The sequence below is a fragment of the Pogona vitticeps genome, chromosome 9 (assembly GCF_051106095.1).
Source record: "Pogona vitticeps strain Pit_001003342236 chromosome 9, PviZW2.1, whole genome shotgun sequence".
Lineage (NCBI taxonomy): Eukaryota > Metazoa > Chordata > Lepidosauria > Squamata > Agamidae > Pogona > Pogona vitticeps.
Window position 1 is genome coordinate 21177853 of NC_135791.1, and position 23055 is coordinate 21200907.

The 23055-nt window shown below is 42.2% G+C and overlaps 2 protein-coding genes across 2 annotated transcripts; one reads left to right on the plus strand and one right to left on the minus strand.

Annotated features, from left to right (window-relative positions):
- Positions 1-873: 873 nt before the first annotated feature.
- On the plus strand, positions 874-8362 carry LOC110070641 (phospholipase A2 inhibitor NAI). The gene is made up of 6 exons (XM_072979831.2): positions 874-1119; positions 1637-1722; positions 2162-2278; positions 4561-4713; positions 6025-6162; positions 7997-8362. The coding sequence occupies exons 2-6, from the start codon at positions 1674-1676 to the stop codon at positions 8134-8136; spliced, it is 597 nt and encodes a 198-aa protein (XP_072835932.2). The 5' UTR covers positions 874-1119; positions 1637-1673; the 3' UTR covers positions 8137-8362.
- Positions 8363-14527: 6165 nt separating this feature from the next.
- Positions 14528-23055, minus strand: LOC110089621 (phospholipase A2 inhibitor and Ly6/PLAUR domain-containing protein). Its single transcript, XM_020812803.3, has 6 exons — positions 22927-23055; positions 22217-22307; positions 20051-20167; positions 16699-16851; positions 16050-16193; positions 14528-14849 (listed from the first exon to the last, which is right to left on the minus strand). Exons 2-6 carry the CDS (start codon positions 22263-22265, stop codon positions 14707-14709), a joined length of 606 nt encoding a protein of 201 aa, XP_020668462.3. The 5' UTR covers positions 22266-22307; positions 22927-23055; the 3' UTR covers positions 14528-14706.

The following is a 23055-nucleotide window of genomic DNA, read 5'->3' on the forward strand; positions in this document are numbered from 1 at the left end:
AGAATGTTCTTTCCTCAAACCTTCACTTGCTCTAGGACACTTTGGCTTTAATCTGACCTCAATTGGGTAAGTAGACTTAACTAGAAAGCAATGAATCATTACCAGTAACAGAAATAACAACAACAGACCCTGTCAACTTTGTTAGTAGTTGAGAGTACAAACTAGAGGTGGGCATCAATTAAAAATTGAATTGCAAAATTTGTCAAAAATTGCTAATTTGTTGATTTGCAGTTGTCCGAATCAATGCCCCGATTAATATAAATCAATACATTTGTAGTGATTTTTTAAATTTGTCAATTTATTAGGCTATAAAACACTCCCAGGCACCTAGAGACACCAAAACTGCAGAGAAGCTTCCCACGACTTCCTTATACAATCCTTCTGAGTTTGGTGAAGATTGAGTTTTCCCAAGCCAGCCGCTAAAAGGTGCTTTCCTGGGGGGTCCCTCTTTATGGGTGTACAACTTGGATATCTGAAACCCAGCTTTCATCAAACTTGCAAGGCTTGTAGAGGAGAGTTCAGGGCAGCTTCCCTGTGATTTAGATGTATATAGTTTCTTGGGGGCGCATTTTATAGGGTTTTAAAGGGAAAAAATGAATTGACAAATTGATTCATCTATTCGCCAGGAAAAAAATATAAATTTGTTATTTGTGATTCATCAACCTTGATGAATCACAAATCAAAACAAATCACAATTTTCTAATTGGTGCCCATCACTAGTAAATACTTTATTTCATAGAGTAGTTAATTAGGGACTTGATGTGACAGTCATGAAAAAGGAAAGGATGGAATCTAACAACCACCGAGAATAGGAGTCCTAGCACGGCTGTGGGCCTCTGGCAGCCTCCAGTGCCTCCTTCCCCCTTCCAAGCCTTTCATCTTTTGCAAGCGGATAAAAAAGTATTTTGCCCTGATGTTTGTCCTCCTCGTGGCAAGGTGTAGGTTATCTTCCTATATTTGCACTAAGCTAAAGGGATAGGGGGAGGAAGGGAATAAACACATAAATCCTTCCCTGTCTTTATAAGGGGAAAGCAAAGCAGGAGAGAATCAGAACGTTATTTCTGCCAGAAGTACAGAACAGCGGTTCCACCTTCTCGGTGTCATACCTACAAACTTCTGGTAAGTCTTTCTGCCTCTCCCGAGGATCCCTCCAACCTTGACAATATGTTTAAGGGGTTCAATGTGGATATTTAGGATTGCCAGTCATGAACAAATTATTTTGAGCATCTGTGATTTGATCCTTGATTATTAAACCAGAAGGTGGGTCATGACTTAGAAATCTTTGGTCACTGGTGTGTTGTGGTTCACAGCACAAGTCTCTCAGCTGTGAAACTGGAAAAAAACTGTTGTTAGATTCCATTTCAATAGGGTGAACAGATGATCTGACAGGCAAACAGATACATATGCTTCCGAGGTCCTGATCACTTGAAATAAGGCAAGAAACCTGCATAATGAAAACGTTATGGGAAAATACATACAGTATTGCCAAATAAATGTTCATCAAGTAAGTCCTTAAAATGTCACAGGAACATTTCCATTATTTTCAGCTGGGCTTGCACTTAGATTTCGGACTTCTTAGAGAGAAAAATCTTGGCACATATTAGGCATTTTTAAAACTCCGGTATCCTCATTACAGATTCTCACTGCTTCCTCTTGTGATCTTTGGCATCAAGATGCAGACTATCTTGGGATCCTTCCTGTTCCTCGTGATTCTAAGAACAGGTAAGCGGGATATGATAAACAGGAATTTGTATTCATTGCTTATTACTTGGCTAAAAGCTGAAAAAATGTTCTATTACAGACTAAGGATCTCCAAGAGATAATTTTGTCAACACTATAGATTCCAACATACTTTGGTAGAAACGGTGGCTGCTTAATAGATCACACTTTGTGCTGTAGATAACCTTGGGCCTCCAGATGTTCTTGGAGTACAACTCCCAGAAGCCTTCACCACCACCTCTGCTGGCCAGGATTTCTGGGAGCTGAAGTCCAAGAACATCTGGAGGCCCAAGGTTGGGGACCATTGCTGTAGATAGTCCATTGGCAGGGTCTCCTTAATGGTTAATAGCACTCATTAGAGTAGGAAGAAAGCGTTAGGATTCAAGAGTTCTCCAAACCTGTACACATGGCTCTTAACTTGGTTTCTATTCCTCTCTTTCAGGCACTTCTCTGGAATGTGAAGTTTGTAATGGCATGGGCAACAGCTGTACTGGCCCCATGATGACCTGTGAACCCGGTCAAGACACCTGTGCCATCATATTGACTGAAAACTCCTTAGGTTGGTACAGGGCTGGTCCCAGACATCTTCCTGCCTGAGATAAGATGGTGTACTCTCCCTAGTCTACACAGAGAAGTTGAGCGTATTAGCATTTTAAGTGTTGCTGCAGTGGGATGGCATCCTCTATCTACCGGATGTCTCAAGATGGTTCAGGAGACCACAAGGTTTTGTGGCGTGCCCAGTTCTGTCCTTCAACAGAGAGGAACAGCTTGGGAATTCATGAGGAGCTGTTGGGAGACAGCCCCATCATCCCTCAGCATCTGTTGCCTGAAATGGCTCCCTTCCTTGACTAATAATAGGGCCAATCGTGGTTTGGTAAGTGGTACAATCGGTTTGAGATCATTGTGTGTTCTCTGACCAATTATCTTCAATGAGCTAAATTAAGTACCAAGTCAAAAACGTGGAGTTAACTTGTAATACCTTTAGAAAAGGTTTATTAATACATACACCTGGGAGGCAGGAAAGTTTTAAGGGTCAGATCATACTTCTGCACTATTAAAGAGCAGGCCGGGTAGGTGGGGCTCGTCAGCCTTGGAAGGCAGCCCCATCTAGGAGAAGGAAAACTCTAATTTCAAACCTCCACTGCCTTGTGGCTATATCCACTGATGGAAAATGCTTCAGGAGTTAACCTCGAGGTAAAATCCGGAGCTGGAGTCCTGGAGGCAGTTGGTGCCATTCTACCAACTCCTGTGACGTTGCTGGAACCAGTTGTATTGACTCTTGCCTTTCCATTGGACCATTTCAGCAACGTGGAGAGGGGGGATCTGCTGCTTGGGTAACAGCCTATCCTCCATATTACTCTACCCAGGCTTCATGCTCTGGAGAGGACACTCCTTGATTCAGAGCATGTTACCATAATCTCTCGAAACTGAAGGATGCCTATGTATGCATTAATACAGAATTTAGTATTTCAGTAGCAAAGGCCAAAATATAGCCTTTGAGTGAAAAAGAAAGAAGGCATTTGTCTTAGATATTCCAGGTAAGTTTATTTAGCTTTGAAGAATGTTTCTAAAGTGGGTAAACCACCCCCTAAGGCTGGATGGCATGGATGCGTGGATGGAGAGAGAGCTATCAGAGAGCATGTGGTCAGGCAATCTCCATCCTGGAAAAAGGCCTTTCTTCAAGAAAGAAGGCACACAGAGAAAGAGAGGAGGGGCAGGAAGTGACCAGTGCACAATAGTGCCCCAATAGCAGGGTAGAACTGAGTAATCGGCAGAATCACTCACTGCAAACTGGGACACAATTGATCTGCATACTCCAACGCCATGAACAGGACATTTCACGAGTTCAAATGAGTCATCTTGTACCTAAATAAGAAGACAGAGATAGTTGAGGGGCTTGGATCTCTAAATTGCAATTGTGTGGTCTACAAAAGACAGAAAAATGCTCTCTGCATTTGAAACAAAGGCTAAACTTTTTACTTGCTCTGTCAGAATTGGGGTCTGTCTCTGGTCCAGCTGCTAGCTTCCAAGAGCAGCCAGCCTAAAGGTTCAGGGAAGCAAATTAATCACCATGGCATGGAAACATCAGCCCTCACCTTATCCTTGTCCCAGGCTTCCAGTCTATAATGCCACCAGCACAACCACGATGACCACCACCATCAACTGCTTTGCTGCATCAATCTATAACTCCAGTCTCACCCAATGTTTTCTCCTTCTTCCAATATCCAACGTGCTTTGCTTCAGATGTCCTGGATCCCTCATAAGCAGGGCATGAAGCTGGCAAAGGCCTTTCTCTTCAGGCAGTCTTTTCCTCGATGACTGATGGTCTGGATTGTTGTACTTTGTTGTTTTCGATGTGTTTTAATATTGATTTCATTTACCGTTTTTCATATAATACTCGTTTAATTCTTTTTAAATATTTGCATATTGACTGTTTTTGGCTTTTGGATATTGTCTTTTGTCACGATGTGAGCTGCCTTGAGCCCCTTTTGGAGGAGAAAGACAGGACAGAACTACTTTAAATAAATTGAGAAAATAAATAAGGCCTTGGTGGACACAACTGAATGTTGGACAGGGGCCAGGAGAAAAGAGTGGCCCGCAGAATATAAGCACATGTTAGAGTAAAGGTTTTACTGCTGGTATCTAAGGCATAGGAGGGGCATTTAAAGCATTTGGAATTGGGGGAGGCGGAATTCAACAATGAGAAACCACTGAATAACGGATTCAGGGGGAAGAGGACATCTGTTTAAGGAATTCTAGGTGGCTGGATCGTGACCACAGGACGGCAAGACTCAGAAACAGGTTCAAGAAGTGAATTCCCCTCTTTTGCTTCTCTTGCAGCCGGAGAAAGAATTCAGACGGTGGTGAAGCAGTGCTATTATTCCAATGCGTGTAACTCACTCACTACGGACATGAACTTGGGACAGGGCAGATATGTTCGGACAATCGTCTCCTGTTGTGAGGGGGATGCCTGTAGAACCACTTCTCCTCAAAGTAGGTATTTGTCTGGGGACCAAAGGTGGGTAGTTGTGGCATTACAGATCACAGCTCCCCAACCTTGGGGTCCCCAAATGTCTTTGGACTACAATGCCCAGGAATCCTGGCCAGCACAGCTACCGTGTTTCTACTGCAGCTAAAACTGTGCTCACGACCTGGGGTTCAAATCCCAGGTAGCCGGCTCAAGGTTGACTCAGGCTTCCATCCTTCCGAGGTCAGTAAAATGAGTACCCAGCTTGCTGGGGGGGCAATGTGTAGCCTGTATAATTAATTTGTAAACCGCCCAGAGAGTGCTTGTAGAGCTATGAGGCGGTATATAAGTCCAATAAATAAATAAATAAATAAATATTAATTTTGCTCCAAAAACACATTGGGGCTTATTTTCAGGGGAGGTTTCTCTTTTTTCATGTACAACAATCTACATTTATTCAAATACGGTCATGTCATCTTCCTCTGGTCGTTGCGCAATGACGGAAGGTAGGGTTTCACTTAACTGGGGCTCCTTTTTGGGGTAGGGCTTGTATTACGAGCATCCTGAAAAATCATACTAGGGCTTATTTTTAGGTTAGGTCTTATTTTTGGGGAAATAGGATAGTTGTGAAGGCTTCTGGGAGTTTTGGCTCAAAAACATCTGGAGATCTAAGGTTGGGAACCAGTGCTCCAGATGTTTCTTAATGGCAACTCCTAGAGTTTTTACTGTTGGTTGAGGTTTTCAGGAGCTGTTGGAAATTTGGGGCCAAAAAACATCTGAAAAGCCACACTTGCCCTGCTTTTTTTGGGGGGGGGGGGAACCTTATAGCTGCATAGGTCTGTTCTGTCTACTGAAGAGCAGGACTGAAGCTAGACATCAAGGTCGGAACATCAGGGCTTTGATTAGCAAAAGCAATGACATCCCCTCCCCATTCCTGGCTTCTCACCATTTCTTGTCCACATGGCCAAGAGTCATGAGCAAGGAGAGCTGCAGCCCAACAATGGGAAAGAAAAAGATGAGTTAATCATATACCTTCAAACAACTAGCAACAAGCAACATCAATGTGCTCATTTCATAAAATAATATATGCACAAGGTTGGGAACCTTCCAACCTTGTATATGTTATTGAAAACTCTGGATTAATTATCAGGAGTTAGTTAATTTTAACACATCATCCTAGCTTCAAAACCAAGGAAGCTGAGAGTTATTATCTCCTTTTCCTTCTCTGAAAAGAGCAATTTTTTTTTGCTGTTCAGCTGCTCTTAGCCTCTGAACGTCAGTGCATTAATCATCATGTTTGCCTCAACAGCTGAGCAGTGTTCTCTGTTTTGTTTTAGTTTCATCAGCAATGCAACCTAACGGAAAGCAATGCCCAGCCTGCTATTCCCTCTCGGCGTCTGGATGTGATACAGTAACAGCGGATTGTGCTGGAGAAGAGAATTACTGCCTTGATATGGTGCAGAAAGTAACATATGGTAATTTTCCAAGTTTGTTGTTGTTTAGTCGTTTAGTCGTGTCCATGGACTTCATGGACCAGAGCACGCCAGGCCCTCCTGTCTTCCACTGCCTACCGGAGTTGTGTCAAATTCATGTTGGTCACTTCGATGACCCTGTCCATCCATCTCATCCTCTGTCATCCCCTTCTCCTCTTGCCTTCACACTTTCCCAACATCAGGGTCTTTTCCAGGGAGTCTTCTCTTCTCATGAAATGGCCAAAGTATTGGAGCCTCAGCTTCAGGATCTGTCCTTCCAGTGAGCACTCAGGATTGATTTCCTTCAGAATGGATAGGTTTGTTCTCCTTGCAGTCCAGGGTTTCCAAGTTAGCAGCCAGCAAAGAAGGGGTGTGTGCGTGGGGGGAAAGAATGAATTGTTTTCACAAGGAACTTGGGAACTGGGTAACTGAATGTGTTTTCTACAAGCCACTGTGAAAGACTTATTTTCCTGAGCGTGTTGCACCATGCGCTATTTTTGCAACTAACACGGTTGGCAAGTTTGCAGCAGTGCCCTCAAGCTCTGAGGGCAAAGAGTGGCAAGAAGCCACCAGGCTGCCTGACTCATTTATATTTTGAAAACAAGTCACTCACAGAGTGTGTCTATTAAAACCACCACCACCACCTCCCAGAAGACTCCCAGAAGTGTGGTGTTGTTTTGAAAACAGCTACCTTTCCTGCATGCAAAAGTCTGAAAGGAAATTCCAGAGTTTAATGCTAAGAGTGGGCAAAAGGTGCCTTGAGCTAGTGTTTATGGGTTTTTCGGGCTCTTTGGCCATGTTCTGAAGGTTGTTCTTCCTGACGTTTCGCCAGTCTCTGTGGCCGGCACCTTCAGAGGACTGGAGTAGGAACTCTGTCCATGCTCTGTTGCTGTTTGTTGGATAGTTGAGTATTTATTGCTGTGGGAACAGCTTTTGTCCTTTTCAGGAGATAGGGTGACCAGCGTGTTTTTATTGTGGATGTATTGCTGTGTTAAGTGGGAGAGATTATCTGTCACTGTGGTTGATGGGTGTCTTTAGCTGGTCTTTTTTGTGCAATGATCCCTGGTCCTTGTGGCTGGGTAGAGGACCAGGGATCCTTGCACAAAAAAGACCAGCTAAAGACACCCATCAACCACAGTGACAGATAATCTCTCCCACTTAACACAGCAATACATCCACCTCAAAAACACGCTGATCACCCTATCTCCTGGCCATTAAAGCCTTCCAGAATACATTGGGCCTTGAGCTGCTTGAGAACTTTCAGGGGGTGAAATGGGGTCCCCAGCACCCCTCCCCGTGCATCTCAAATTTTAACAAGTGGGTTAGTTTCCTTGTGTGCTCTAGCACAGTTAGTGGAGGTACTTTTTCACATTTTGAGGACCCCTGTATCCAGGGAAACTCCTAAACTTCTCATTGTTTAATTTTAAAAAATTTAATCTTTTGGGCCATTCGATTTTTCTTAAACTAAAAATGCTAAAGGTAGGGTTTGCAGGGGTAAGTGAAGTCCTCTAAGTCTGGAGATGGGCATGATTGGCCACTGAAACTCTGGAGGTAGCCCCACCTTGGCTTCTGTGTACATCATGCAGTCATAATCAGCCAGCCGAACAGCAACGTTCAGGGTACCATCATGATCTTCCCACTTCCAGAAGATGCTCAGCTTTCTTAGAGGTGTACTTATTTTTTGGCCCAGTTTATATTTGGATACAACCTTCTTGGTCTTTGGCCACCACGTTATGCACCATGCAGCATGTCAAGTTCTCAGCACCAAAGAGGAATAGTTATGGGCCCAGGATTTCCTCCTTCTTTTCTAACACACTACCGTGACTTTTGTCTCCAGGAAAGTTTGTTGTAAATGTCATCATGAAGGGCTGCGTTACTGAAAATGTGTGTGCTGCGAAAGAAGGTCAGACAAGTTCTGCAGGAATCGATACCAACATTATGAAGGTTTCATGCACCCCAGCTCCTGTTGCAGCTTGAAGGACTCCATAACAACCTCTTGCTCTCGAAGCTGCTTCTGTGGACCACTGCCCCCAGCATCCCACAGGCAACAGGGCCAGCTGCCATCCTGGTTGAGGATGATGGAAACAAATAACTGCAACTTTTTTTGGTCAATTGCTGTAAACCCGCTTCTTCCCTTCAGGACCACTCATTTCCACTTTATTTTGCCATGCGGATAAATGAATAAAACTACTTTTCAAAGCAATGGAAACAAATGACTTTCTTTTGGAGGACTTCATTTAAAAAAAGAAATCCAGCAAAATGGGAATGGGATCTGCAGGGCTTTAGTAATCTTGAATGTTATTGATGAAGCCAGTGGAGCGAAATCAAAAATCAGTTTCCCAAAATTCCTTGTGAAGAATTGGGCAGCCACAAGGACCGGTGATCACTGCAGACTCGCCAATGAAATCCATCAATCACAGTGACAGATCATCCCCCCCTTATCACAACAAAACACCCATAACAAAAAAAACCCATCCTGATCACAGGAAACACCTAGTCTCCTGAAAACAACAACAACAACAACAACAACAACAACAACAACAACAACAACAACAACAACAACAACAACAACAACTGCTCCCACAGCTACAAATATTCAACAATCCCACACACTATACCAGAACACAGACAGAATTTTAGCTCCTGTCCTCTGAAGATGCCGGCCACAGAGGTGGGCAAAACGTTAGGAAGAAAAACCTCCAGAACCGCAGCCAAACAGCCAAAAAAACCAACTACAACCAACAATTGGAAAAACCCCTCTCTGATCTGTTTTGATGTGTATCCCTGCATTGAGAAGGGGGTTGGACTCAATAGCCTTATAGGCCCCTCGCAAATCAATTATTCTGTGCTTCTAAGAGCTTTTAAAAATCCAAGTTCAGTCTTCTTCCAAAGTTAGTCCCAAAAAGGCAATGCAATCCATCATTTCCAAAAGAGATACACATTCACAACAAGCTGAGGTGTCCATGGCTGAAATCCCATTGCAGTGCTTCAGGTACACGATGCAGAACTGTGAAAGTATTACTGCAAATGAGACAGGGCAGGAGTGATATTCAGAATGTGCTTCCACTCTGTGTTGAATATAACATCCGTGATGGGAACAATAGGATTGATTGCACAATCAGATTGTTCAATGCTGGTTGCCTAGACTTATGTGGGCATAACTTTACACTATGCAAAGATCCACAGGATTTCAGCTAATTTGTGGAAAGCAAAGCAGAGTGGGCTGCTTATATAGCACCCCACAGTGCTTAAAGCACCTCTCTGGGTGGTTGACAGATTAATTATGCAGGCTACACATTGCCCACCCCCACCACTGAGCTAGGTACTCAATTAAGCCACCTCAGAAGGATGGAAGGCTGAGTCAACCGCAAGTCGACTACCTGAGTCCATTCAGATCAAAATCAGGTGATGAGCAGTGTCTTCATTGCACCAATGCAGTTTAACCACTGCACCACACGACTCCCACACAAGGGTCCACGCGCTTGTAATCTCAAGATTAGACCACTGTAATGTGCTCTACGTGGGGCTACCTTTGAGGTTAATGCGGAAGCTTCAAATGGTGCAGAATGTGGCAGCCAGATTACTTAGTGGAGTGAGAAAATTCTAGCATACGTATCTCTCCCATTCTGACTACTTTGCATTGGCTGCCCATTCGTTTCCTCATTGACTTCAAAGTGTTAATGATGACTTGTTGTTGTTGTTTAGTCGTTTAGTCATGTCCAACTCTTCATGACCCCATGGACCAGAGCACACCAGGCCCTCCTGTCTTCCACTGCCTCCTGGAGTTGGGCTAAATCCATGTTGGTCGCTTCGATGACACCATCCAGCCATCTCATCCTCTGTCGTCCCCTTCTCCTCCTGCCTTCACACTTTCCCAACATCAGGGTCTTTTCCAGGGAGTCTTCTTTTCTCATGAGATGGCCAAAGGATTGGAGCCTCAGCTTCAGGATCTGTCCTTCCAGTGAGCACTCAGGGTTGATTTCCTTCAGAATTGATAGGTTTGATCTCCTTGCAGTCCAGGGCACTCTCAAGAGCCTCCTCCAGCACCACAATTCAAAAGCATTAATTCTTCAGCAGTCAACCTTCTTTATGGTCCAGCTCTCATTTCCATACATCGCTACTGGAAAAACCATAGCTTTGACAATGCAGACCTTTGTTGGCAAGGTGATGTTTCTCCTTTTTAAGATGCTGTCTAGGTTTCTCATTGCTTTTCTCCCAAGAAGCAGGTGTCTTTTAATTTCGTGGCTGCTGTAACCATCTGCAGTGATCATGGAGCCCAAGAAAGTAAAATCTGTCACTGCCTCCAAGTAAAATCTGTCACTGCATCACCAGAAGGTGATGGGGCTAGTGGCCCTGATTATTAGTGTGTTTTTGTTTATGTTGAACCATACATAGTCTATTCACTCTTGCACTGAATTTGGAGCAAAGTGTTTTTTCGATAGAATCATTTCACCAATTTTCAGAAACAATAGAAAGCTTTCAACATTTTAGACCCAGAAGACACTTACCAGAAGCTCTGAAATGAACGAGGCAGGCAGAAGAAATGAGAAGTTCAGATCAGAGGGTTTGTGTGTGAAATACTGTGGGGCGGGTTATAAAACCAAGTTACTTGTTTCCCACAAAGGAAGATGGCATGCTTCAGAATTGCTTCCCCTTTCCTTTGGTGAAGGTGGTCACAAAAAGATGATGACATTGTGACCTTTCTCAGAAAGTGTGCTCAAAAATCTATTCAAAGCTGGTTTGCATTAACATGAAAGAAGTTCAGGAAACCCATGACAGGTCAAGAAACTCTTGGCCACTGACCGGAAAAAAAAGATTTTAAAAGTCCATATTCTAGTCAGAAAACACTTATACATATTACCATGTATGCATAGACCCATTCCAGCCAGGCTAGGCAGTTGAGGGACCTAACTCTGAGAGAGACCTGGAGGGAAAAAACTAAAAACCGGGCCTTCTCCGCAGTGACTCCTCATCTCTAGAACAACTTACCTGTAGAGATCCACCTGGCCCCTTCGCTGAGGGCTTTCAAGAGAAAATTAAAGACCTGGCCCTACAAGCAGGCCTTCCCAACAGCCATTGCTTAGCTTTACCTCTTCTTTTTCCTTTTTTCCTCATCTTGAACTCTTGTAGTAAAAATGGGACTTATTTTTAATGTTTTCATTTATTATATTTGTATCTTCGGGTTTTAGTATTTTGTGTAAACCGCCCAGAGTAGACATGTTCTAGATGGGCGGTAAAGAAGTCTAAATAGATAGATAGATAGATAGATAGATAGATAGATAGATAGATAGATAGATAGATAGATAGATAGATAGATAGATAGATAGATAGATAGATAGATAGATAGATAGATAGATAGATAGATAGATAGATAGATAGATAGATAGATAGATAGATAGATAGATAGATAGATAGACAGACAGACAGACAGACTGACTGACTGACTGACTGACTGACTGACTGACTGACTGACTGACTGACTGACTGACTGACTGACATGTTTTTTAGCCTGTTGTTTGCTGTAAGTAGAAATAAAGGGGAAGTGGATTATGCTTGGAGAAAACAACTCTGATCCAGCTTCTCAGAAGAGGTCTTAGAAACACAACCCAAATCAGCTCTAGAAGCCACAGATCACCAAGTCTTCTGGGACCTACAGGTCTTTCAAAAACAGTCGTGAAGATGAGGGGCTGCCCTAAAGCCTTTAGGGCAAAGACTGGGAAGTATTGGCTGTAGGTTTAGGGCTAACATTGCGGTTAGAGTTAAGGTTAAGATTAGGGTTAGGTAAGTTTTTGACCATGGAACCCATAATTCCTGGTGTGATGGCTGTGATCTTGGGTCCCCAGATGTTCTTGGACTACAACTTCCAGAAATCCTAGCCAGTACAAATAGTGGTGAAGGCATCTGGGAGTTTTAGTCCAAGAACATCTGGGGACCCAAGATTGGGAACCATTGGTCTAAGCTTTCCTCACCTGGAGTGGCAGGAAGTGAAATCCTGAATTTCTGAGCCGAAGACTGAGGGTAGAGCTGGTAGCAGCACTTGAAATTCTTAGGTTGGTCCCAGAATCTCAGCAATGCAGATGTTCCCCTTCAAAAGACCTTTGGCCCAGCATAACTCCAAACGGGTTGGGACTTGTTTAGGTGTGCAAATACATTTCATTCCTCGTAGTGGTTTTTGACCTACCAGCACTCTGGGAGGCTTTGGAGAATGGGAGGACTCCATGTTTTGACCAAGCCAATGGTCAGTCAAGGCTATTTGGGACTAAACAACCATCTCCTGGTAACTTCACCAGGTCCATCTGGTGGATGAGGAGGCCTAACAGAGAACACTTTACTCAGTGTCTCCTCAGATTTTGAACCAGTCCTGTCCCCTCTGTGACCACTCAACCCTGACTGAGCCCATATTTAGAAGCAGTGCTTCTGCACCTGGTGAAAGATGTCTGTTTCTCCCAACATGTACACTTCTTCATCTCCCAATTTTGCATTCCAGCATGCTTTGTTTTGTTACTTGTCTCCAGCAGGTAAACAAGGCATTAATTTAAATGTCTGATTACTAAGGTATGCATATGTAAGGAAATCCCATTGTCAGAGCTAATCACAGGGTAAGGTAAAGGTAAAAGTTCCCCTTGACATTTAGTCCAGTCGTGTCCAACTCTAGGGCGCAGTGCTCATCCCCGTCTCCAAGCCATAGAGCCAGCGTTTGTCCGAAGACAGTTTCCGTGGTCATGTGGCCAGTGCAACTAGACACGGAACTCCATTACCTTCCCACCAAGGTGGTCCCTATTTATCCACTCATATTTTTACATGCTTTTGAACTGCTAGGTTGGCAGGAGCTGGGACAAGCGATGGGAGCTCACTCCGTTGCGTAGATTTGATCTTACGACGGCTGGTCTTCTGACCTTGCAGTAGACAGGCTTCTGCAGTTTAACCCGCTGTGCCACCATGTCCCCACAGGGTACCTCCACTAAATATGTACTAAGTGTATCATGTAGTTCAACCCTGGTTCTCTCTCCATTCCCACTTCATTTGGAAGAAAGGACCATGTAAGATGGTGAACAGGGCCATTCAGTAAGACTCAGGCAGAACTTACTCATTTCTCTTGTTCTTCTCAGAGACTGGGGCAACAGAACAGTGTGATTAGGTCTAGAATCCAAGTGACTGGTGTAATTTAAACAGTAAAACCTGGCTGTTTTGTCAGGAAAAAAAAGGGAAACCAGAATCTCACACCATCCTATATCAGTGATCCCAAACTTAGGTCCCACATGTTCTTGGTACTACAGCTCCCAGAAATCCTGGCCAGCAGAGCTCATGGGGAAAACATCTGGGAGTTTTAGTTGGGAACCATTATCATGTAGAACGTTCAACTTCAGAACCCCAAGTCCGTTCACTTGGGGAGTGATGGGGGAAATGGTGGTGAATGACTTTAGTCATGATGTGTTCAATTTATGATGAGGGAGAGGTTGAGAATGCCTTGCAATCTTCAAAAGGCTTCATATTTTAGTATCTAACCATCACAGCCAATTTGGGAATTGTTGTAATAATGACATAATACTAATAATTAGTGGTGATATGGGTGCAGAAGGCTCTTCCATGTCATCTATTTGATTTTTTTTTCTTCTTCGGGGGAAGAATAACCATGCTAATCTACTGAAGCCAAAAAGAAGCCATTTTGTGGCACCTGACAGGTTGAACACATTTTTGTTATTGCATAGACTTTCAGGGACTACAGTATCACTTCATCATGTGTGGCATGCACCCACATACAGGTGATGATACTGACTATACTCCACAGAACTATGGTCAGTGAAAAACCTGTTAGTTGTTGCTTACTTGAACTTTGCCCAATCATTGTTGGTATCGTTTTTGGAGGTTGGATAGCTCAGTGGCTTAATGATCTGGCTGCAGAGCTAGAGGCTGGAAGTTCAATTCCCCACTGGGCCTCCTCTGAGTAGAGAAAGGTTGTGTGGCCTTGGTCAATCTGCTTAGTCCTAGGCCACAGTCCTGAAAAAGGAGATGGTAAACCTCTTCTGAGCATTCTCTACCTGGAAAACCCTGAAAATGGTCATCGTAAGTCGTAATTGATTTTGACAGCTGTTTTTTTAAAAATAACCCCCACAAATCGAAGAATAGCTTCGTTATTCGTCGCTTCATGGGGGCAAGTTTGTGTTTCGTGAATCCTCAACTTTTGACGACTCACGAAGTGGGACGACTTGCCAAAATGATGAGTCACCCCCATCTCTAATTAGGACCCATTTCGTTATATGATCTATACAAGGAAGTGTCTGATATCAGTGGAGAGTGGAGCCCAAATTAAGTGAATTCTTTCCTTCAAAATTATCTCAACTAAAAGTACAAAGTAGCAGCTTCTATGTTTGTTCATGCAAGTTAAGTTTTATTTGATTCACCCAGATAGACCAGCAAAGACTCCTGGGAGGCAGAAATTGCTTTATAGACAGTTACGAGTAAGCATACAGAGATACGATGCAAGATTTTGTAGCCAGATGCAAGGCCATTGATCAGCAGAAAGTACCAAGAAGGCGATTGACCTTATTAGGCAATGTCGGAGGCTGGTTTGCATTCCAGCTTTTTAACATTGGTGCGAATTCCTGCCAACTTGACTTCATTTACTTTGGTATCATTGCATGCCCCTTTAGTGACACAGCCCTTCTGCATAACAGCGGCCACAATCTTTCCTGGACAGAGGAGAGAAAATGGAGTCAAAAGGAGCTACAGATTCCAGAAAGAAATGTTCCCCCACCTAGGTTTTATAACTCCCAGGACATTCCTGATCACTTATCAAAGAATGGCCAACTCCTATAGAACTGTCTGCTTTCATGAGTTGTCCCTTTCAAAGAACAAACCATGACAAGCTTGTACACGACAAAGGAGTTGATCATTCAGGTAACCTTCTGCGCAAAATATTCTATAACCAAGAATGTATCAAGAGCTCATATCCAGCTTATGGATCTGTCACTGGGAATGGCCATGCCAATTCCTTTCATAGTGCCTTGATGACCATCATCGTTCCTTTTACACGTGTGCTACCATTTGCTCATAAGTAAACACTATCCATTAGCAATAACTGGAGAACCTCAGTATTTGCTCATGTGGAGAGCAAGGACATTCAGATCTTCAAACGCATTGGTGGTCATGTGAAGGAAGCAAGGTTGGAGGGTGCAGGATTAGGCATTCTCTGTTAAGATTGTTGAGAACACTGGATTCTCATATACAGTGGTGCCTTGCATAGCGACGATAATCGGTACAGCAAAAATCGCTGCAAAGCGATTTCGTCGCTATGCAATTTTAAAAAGCCCATAGGAATGCATTGAAACCCCTTGAATGCGTTCCTATGAGCTTAAAACTCACCTTAAAGTGAAAATCCTCCATACGACCACCATTTTCGCTGCCCGGTAAGCGAGGAATCGGCGCGAAAACACAGCGGGTGGCCATTTTGTTTACCCGGTGGCCATTTTGGAACCGCCGATCAGCTGTTAGAAATCATTGCTTTGCAATGATTGGTAAGCGAAACAGGGTACCGATCATCGCAAAGCGATTTTTCCCCATAGGGAACATCGCAATGCAATCGCAAAAGCGATTGCAAAATCTTCGTCGCTATGCGGTTTCGTCATTAAACGGGGCGGCCGTTAAGCGAGGCACCACTGTACCTGATTAGGTCTTGTATGTGTCTGCTAACTGAGGATTACCCATCATAGTCAAATGCAAAATAGAGTTTGGATGTATCCAAAATAGAATTTGCATGTACTGTACTTGTGCAGAATTGAATCATCTGACATTCCTTCTTCTGCATAGCTAAAAAGGAAGTCTCATTCCTGCTTAGTTTTTGTTGTGTTTTGTTCTTGTCTAGCTACCATACACTGATATGGAAAAATTACCATAAGTAACTGTTGCTTCCAAATCAAGACACTCGGTCTCTGGGCCAACACAATCTACCGTCTTATTTGGGTTGCAGTTTCCAGAAAACACATTGAAACAGGCTGGGCATTGTTTCCCGTTGGGTTTAGAGATGATTGGAGGCACTGAAACACAGCAGTAGAAGATCATCAGTTTGAGGGGTAGAAGAGGAGGGAAACATGAGGAAATGAAGTAGCAACCCCATAACTTTAGAGCAAGCTGTAATGTCCCTTCCAGGTTGGCCATTCCCATATTGAAAAGATGGATTGTTTACAATAGAAATATTCTATTAAATTTTCTTCCAGTTTATTGGAAGCATATGATTTCTTGAGGTGGCTTGTAAACAACCAATCAAAGAATATGTTATGCCCAGGATTAGCCTTGTTGTCATTGTATAACGAAAACCCATATTTATTGCAAAAGCATCTTACAACACAGTGTTTCCCAGAGTAGGGGTCATGATCCTCAAGGGGTTGCAAAGTCTTCTGACCTTGCAGCACAGAGGCTTCAGCAGTTTAACCCATAGCGCCACCACAGACAGACAGACAGACAGACAGACAGACAGACAGACAGACGGACGGACGGACGGACGGACGGACGGACGGACAGACAGACAGACAAAGTACTTACATTGTGGAGTTGCAGTTCTGCAAGCATCTCCCACACAACAAGCCAAGCTTGTCCTCATATCCTGTCCATGGCCGAAATGCATGTATTGTGGCCCGTGTTGACAGATGCTGGATGATTCACAGGATTTAATCACACTCTTTGTTTGTATTCCCACTGCAGGAAAAAAAGAGAAGAAGATGGGGGCTGATTTTGGTACTTCTCCATCTTATCACTGACCTTTACCCATATTTAGAGGGGGAAAATCTGAAGCCTCCCCTTCTCTCAGGACATCCTCTCTCTCTCTCTCTCTCTCTCTCTGTCTGTCTGTCTGTCTGTCTACAGCTGCAGTCCTAGCCTAGGCTGCTCACCTGAGAGCAGGTCCTCTTGATCCCAGCAGAGCTTGCTTTTGGGTGAGGAAGTGGACTTGCTCATAAAAGCTCACCTTAAAATATAGCAGTTACTCTTTGAGACAATGCTTTTGTCTTTTTCATTTGTTCCTTTGTTTTTATTTTTATTTTGGTTTTGCCTGCCATGCTTCGAATACAGCTGTTCGTCTTTTAAGGGGCCACAGCGTTCTTTTGCTTCTTTATTTGTTTATTATTATTTTGTTTTTGTCTGATATGCTTTTTGGGTAGAGATATAGAAGTTCACACCATATTTCTAAGGAATGTTATTCTCTTTTCTGTTATAAGGAAAACAAGAAGTTCTATCATCACAAGTACGATGGTTTAATTAAAAAAACAACAACACTGTGGGTAACTATACAAATTAAAAGCTATGGTAGACATTGGTTTATTTCTTTTGATGACACTGATCTTCAATTGGTATTAAAAGCTTGGGCTAGAGATGAAGAAAACATATTTTTGGATGATATCTCCCAGAAAATCCTAGCCAATGGGGCCAATGACCAAAAAATAACTTTGTCCTGGACAAAGTCTGAATATACAGAAGGTGCCTGGAAAGAGTTGTACCATAATTATAGGATAGTCTTTCTACACGCAAAAGATCTCAGTTCTAGACCTAAGTTTCTTCAGGAAGATGTAAGATTCAGATGTCACCAAGAGTCACTACTAGCTCTTTTATTGTCGTAATGGGCACAATCCTGTTCACACTTCCATTCAGCCAATGATGGATTATGTGGGATTGTGCTTGTGTAAGGGACTCTTACTGGATGCCTTCTTGCATTCGCTTGGAAATGGTGCAAACATTTGCATTAAATATCATTGCCCACTGAAGAGATACATGAAATAATAGATATTGTTGTACAAATGCCTTCAATGATAGTCTTAATGAATGTGAGGAATAATAATCAATTAAAGGGAGAAGAAAATTAATTACTATTATAGTAACTGTGGCAAGGCTGATATTTTCAAAAAAACTGGAAAAAATAACAACCAATTCAATATGGAGGAATGGTATAAAGACATGTGAAATATGGTCATTAATGACAGATTCACCTGTGAAATTAAGATTAGAAAAGAAATATTTTGTCTCTGTCTTCAAAAAGGGCAAAAAATAGGAACCTGGAAACTACAGGCCAGTCAGCCTGACATCCAAAATTCTGGAAGAGATCGTAAAGCGGTCATTGTGCAAGCAGCTAGAAAACAATGTAGTAATAAGAAGGAGCAAACATGGATTTGCCAAGAACAAATCCTCCCAAACTAATTTGATCTCGTTTTTTTGTTCACCTCCCTGATAGACGGAGGGAATGTTGTAGATGTAGTATATCTTGACTTCAGCGAAGCTTTTGACAAAGTGCCCCATGATCTCCTGATTAGCAAGCTAACTAGGTGTGGGCTGGATAGATCAAGTGTCAGGTGGATACACCATTGGTTACAGAATCGTACTCAGAGAGTGATGCTCTTTCAGAGGGAAGAAGACTGTCCCTGATTCACACCATCAAGAAATGGACTGGAGAATTTAAGAGAAGTTGTGCTATATCAAATGATCCAGTCCATGGATGATCTAGTCCAACATTCTGCTCACAGAGTGGCGAACCTGTTGCCTATGGAAAGCCCACCTGTACAACATAGGTTGTACAACAATCCCCATCTTATGTTCCCCAACAGCTGGTCTAGAGAGGAATATCATCTCTTATAGAGGAGGTGATCTACAGCTGTTCTGATCAGTTGCCACCAATGGCTCTAACCTCTGTGGGCTTATCAAATGCTGACCAAACTGAATTTCCTGTATAAGGCAGTCCACAGTATCCCTATGTGCTGTGTGGACTGGATGCATGTTGGATTTGGTAATCTGCACGGTACAAGAAGAAAAACATCCAATAAAATGCATCTCTTTGCCTAGTGTGCAACATTCATGCAAACACACACTTTGGTTCATGGGCAGATAGCATGCAAACAATATGTGCATGTTCAAAAATGCACAAAAAGGTGCACATTTTCTAGAAATACTGTCTGACCACAATAGATTTCATTTACAGAAATAATAATAATAATAATAATAATAATAATAATAATAATAATAATAATAATAATAATAATAATAATAATAATAATAATAATAATAATAATAATAATAATAATAATAATAAAAATAATAATAAAAATAATAATAAAAATAAAAATAATAAAAAAGTTGTTGTCTTAAATATTTGATTTATTGTTAATTTAATATAATTTTATTCATTAATTATATTTTAATAGCACACCATCTAGTGGCCTTACTGCTGCTCTGGGCGTTTTCCAGCCATAAAATAAACATACCTGAGTCATTGTACTGATTGTATTCCAGTGTGGGTATCAAGGATTAAGACTTAATGTTGTACATCTGTACATATGATGAAGCTTTGTGTAACAGAAAATGAAGTAATGTATTTTCTGACTGGTCTCAGAACTGTACATAAGTCCTGTGTAAAATGAATGTCTTTATCTGCTGTAAGTCAGATCACTTTTTCCTATGCTATGTGATGCTTCATGTCATGTTATGCTGTCTATTCTCTATGTATATATGTAAACAGATAGACCAAGTTGTTGGTTTTACTTTCTCAGTGACATAGTGTCACACGTATCTCTGCTAACCAATATCTCCTTACTCTGCTGATGTTATGAGAATACACGTTATAATCAAAATTCTCAGCATCAAGACCTGGGAGGTGCAGGTGGCATGGAAAGTTGCTCTGAGGGAAAGGCGCTCCAAGAGGTAGCAAGGTCACAAATATCCCTGACTGATCCATTCACTCTAATACAGACTGAAAACCCAATAAATGCCAGCGTTGTCCTTTCCTAGAAGTCTGCAAATGTCAATGTATTGTTTCAACACAACCCCCCCAAGATCTGACACCATCTGTGGGCTGCACGTCTGGAGGTCTAACAGGAGGGCTGATCCAGATGGCCTGGTAAAAGTTTCCACTCACTCACTGAACTTTCGGATACAACGATGACACAGGTATCCTCGCCAGCCTCGCAAGTCTGCATGGTGCCAGTACAGGTAGTGCCCACACCTGCACAGACTTCACACTCCAAGGTCGCCCCTGCAACAAAGAAGGAGCAACTCAGACATCATGCTGTGATGGCGGGTGCCATGTCTAAGGCACATGAGATGATGTTAGGAAAAAGTACACTTCTACACACACACAAGCAAATATAAACCTATGTGGTCCTTACTCAAAAATTGTATTGTTTTGTCCACTGTGGTCATCCAGCTTCTACCAATTTAAAACACAAGTACAAATAATAATATATACACAAGAAATCAACCCCAAGTGCTCCCTGGAAGGACAGATCCTGAAGCTGAGGCTCCAATACTTTGGCCATCTCATGAGAAGACTCCCTGGAAAAGACCCTGATGTTGGGAAAGTGTGAAGGCAAGAGGAGAAGGGGATGACAGAGGACAAGATGATTGGACAGTGTCACCGAAGCGACCAACATGACTTTGACCCAACTCCGGGAGGCAGTGGAAGACGGGAGGGCCTGGCGTGCTCTGGTCCATGGGGTCATGCAGAGTCAGACACAATTTAACAATTAAAAAACAACAACGACAACACAAGCATGGTGGCAGCTGAAAAAAACACAATGCTAGCAGATTAAAAAGTACAAATACAGATGTGTGCATTCACTAAAAAGCTGGGTTAAATAAAAAATACAGAAATATTAAAATGTACCCATCATTTCAATTTTAAAAAGCCAAATCATTTCATGTGGGTCTTCAGATGCTCACTCCTTAACTTCTGGGCAGCCAATGTGAAGCTCGCCACTCTATCTGTTATTGCCTTGTTAACATCCAATAACAGATAGATTACTTTATTTAGGTCACTTTTATCCAGTATATCCTGTCACAAAATTAATATAAACATTGTCCTAAGTTCAGTATATAAGAAGCAGTGGAGTAAATAATGTTACAGAAAAGCAAAGGCAGATTTATTACACCACTAAAAATATTCCTGGAAAAAAAAACTTTTACTAGCTTTCAACATAGACCATTCTAAATATCTATCTTCCATTCTTAGTTACATGTAGAACTGCCCCGTATATATAAGTATATATAACTATAACTATAACTATAACTATAATTATAACGAGAGAGAGAGAGAGAGTTAAATATAGAGTTATATATAGAGAGAGTTTATATATATAAAACTCTATATAACTATATACAACTCTCTCTCCCTCCCTCCCTCCCTCTCTCTCTCTCATTATAGTTAGGTATAGTTATAGTTATAGTTATAGTTATAGGTATAGGTATAGGTATAGGTATAGGTATATATAGTTATATATATGGGGCAGTTCATCCAACCAATATATATAAAATTGATGGTTGTTGCGGGTTTTTCAGGCTCTTTGGCCGTGTCCTGAAGGTTGTTCTTCCTGACTTTTTCCAGTCTCTGAGGCCGGCATCTTCAGAGGACTGGAGTGGGAACTCTGTCCATGCTCTGTTGCTGTTTGTTGGATAGTTGAGTATTTATGGCTATAAACAGCAACAGAGCATGGACCGAGTTCCTACTCCTGTTCTCTGAAGATGCCGGCCAAAGAAACTGGCGAAACATCAGGAAGAACAACCTTCAGAACACGGCCAAAGAGCCTGAAAAACCCACAACAACCATCAGATCCCGGCCGTGAAAGCCTTCGAGAATACATATATAAAACTCTTGAGATGGCGAGAATTGTCAGTTTACACAAAAGCAACCTCCTTCTCCTCTGTTTTGCAGAACGATGCAAAAATGGTCAGTTGCAGGAATTGGATGAACTGTCCCAAATGAAGACAGATGATATTCTGGGATGTTTGCATTTTTCTTAATAATTAGGAGTCATCTTTCATAAGCTACCATGACTTTGAGGTGTGTTTACAAATTCTGTTGAGTGTAAATGAATAAATCCTGCCAGGGACTGAAAAGTTAGCTTTATAACCGAGCTTAGAAGAGTCGCAGTAAGAAGAAAAGAAACCTGAAATTAATCTAATTTGTTTCACCAATTATTAGTGATTTGCTACACAAACCAAAATATACAAGCAAAACAAGCAAGCAAAGATCGGATCGTCCTAGAAGTTGTAATGTTTTCCTGGGAGAGGACAAACCTATCCTTACCTGTAGTAACAAGCACAAAGCAGAGGGAGAGTCCCAAAAGAGTCTGCATGATGTCTCAGGTGCCGTCAACAAATCTGGAACTGAAGTATACCTATGGAGCAATGATAAATGAGAAATCAAGACATTTTGCAAGTGGTTAGCAGATAGATGTACTTTCCAGTTACCAGGAAATACACCAGCAAATACTCTTCTGTTTAAGCAACTGAAAGAACTTGGTAGACATTTTAGTGATCAGAATTAGAGTAAATCTAGCATGCAAGAGTTTGAAGGTGTGTCCCACTCCAAAACATCTGAAAAACACTGCTTTAATGACTGTCACCAATGCGGTTTAAGGGAGTGTAGACCCTTGATTGGTTTCAGGGAGGGTTGACCCTGCCATAGCAAATCAGAGAGAAGATTCAGATCTTTGCTTACAAGCCTTCAGTTCCTTCCTATGGGTGGGAAAAAAGAGATGAAGATAATTTTTCCATCCTGTTAAGTCTGGATCAAAAGATGACCATGTTCTTTTGATTGCTTTCCTCATCCCCTCCTTGGACAACATTAATAATTCTGCATTAATCGAAGCAGAATATTGAGATACGCTTCCTGTAATCTCCTTTCTGAACTTTAAGGTTCTGTTCTAACCAGAGGCAGAAGGAACATGTAGAAAGTATAACCTTTCTTCTACAGTACGACGCATGTGGAAGACTCAAGAATAATGGAAGACTCACCAGGAATGGCTGGGTACAGCAGGACCAGTATTTGGGAAGTGTCACCCCTGTTTCTTTGATTTAATCATTCCCTCCTTCCCCTTTTATAAGGAAAATAACTGAGCACATGTTTCAGAAGTTCCTCCCTTG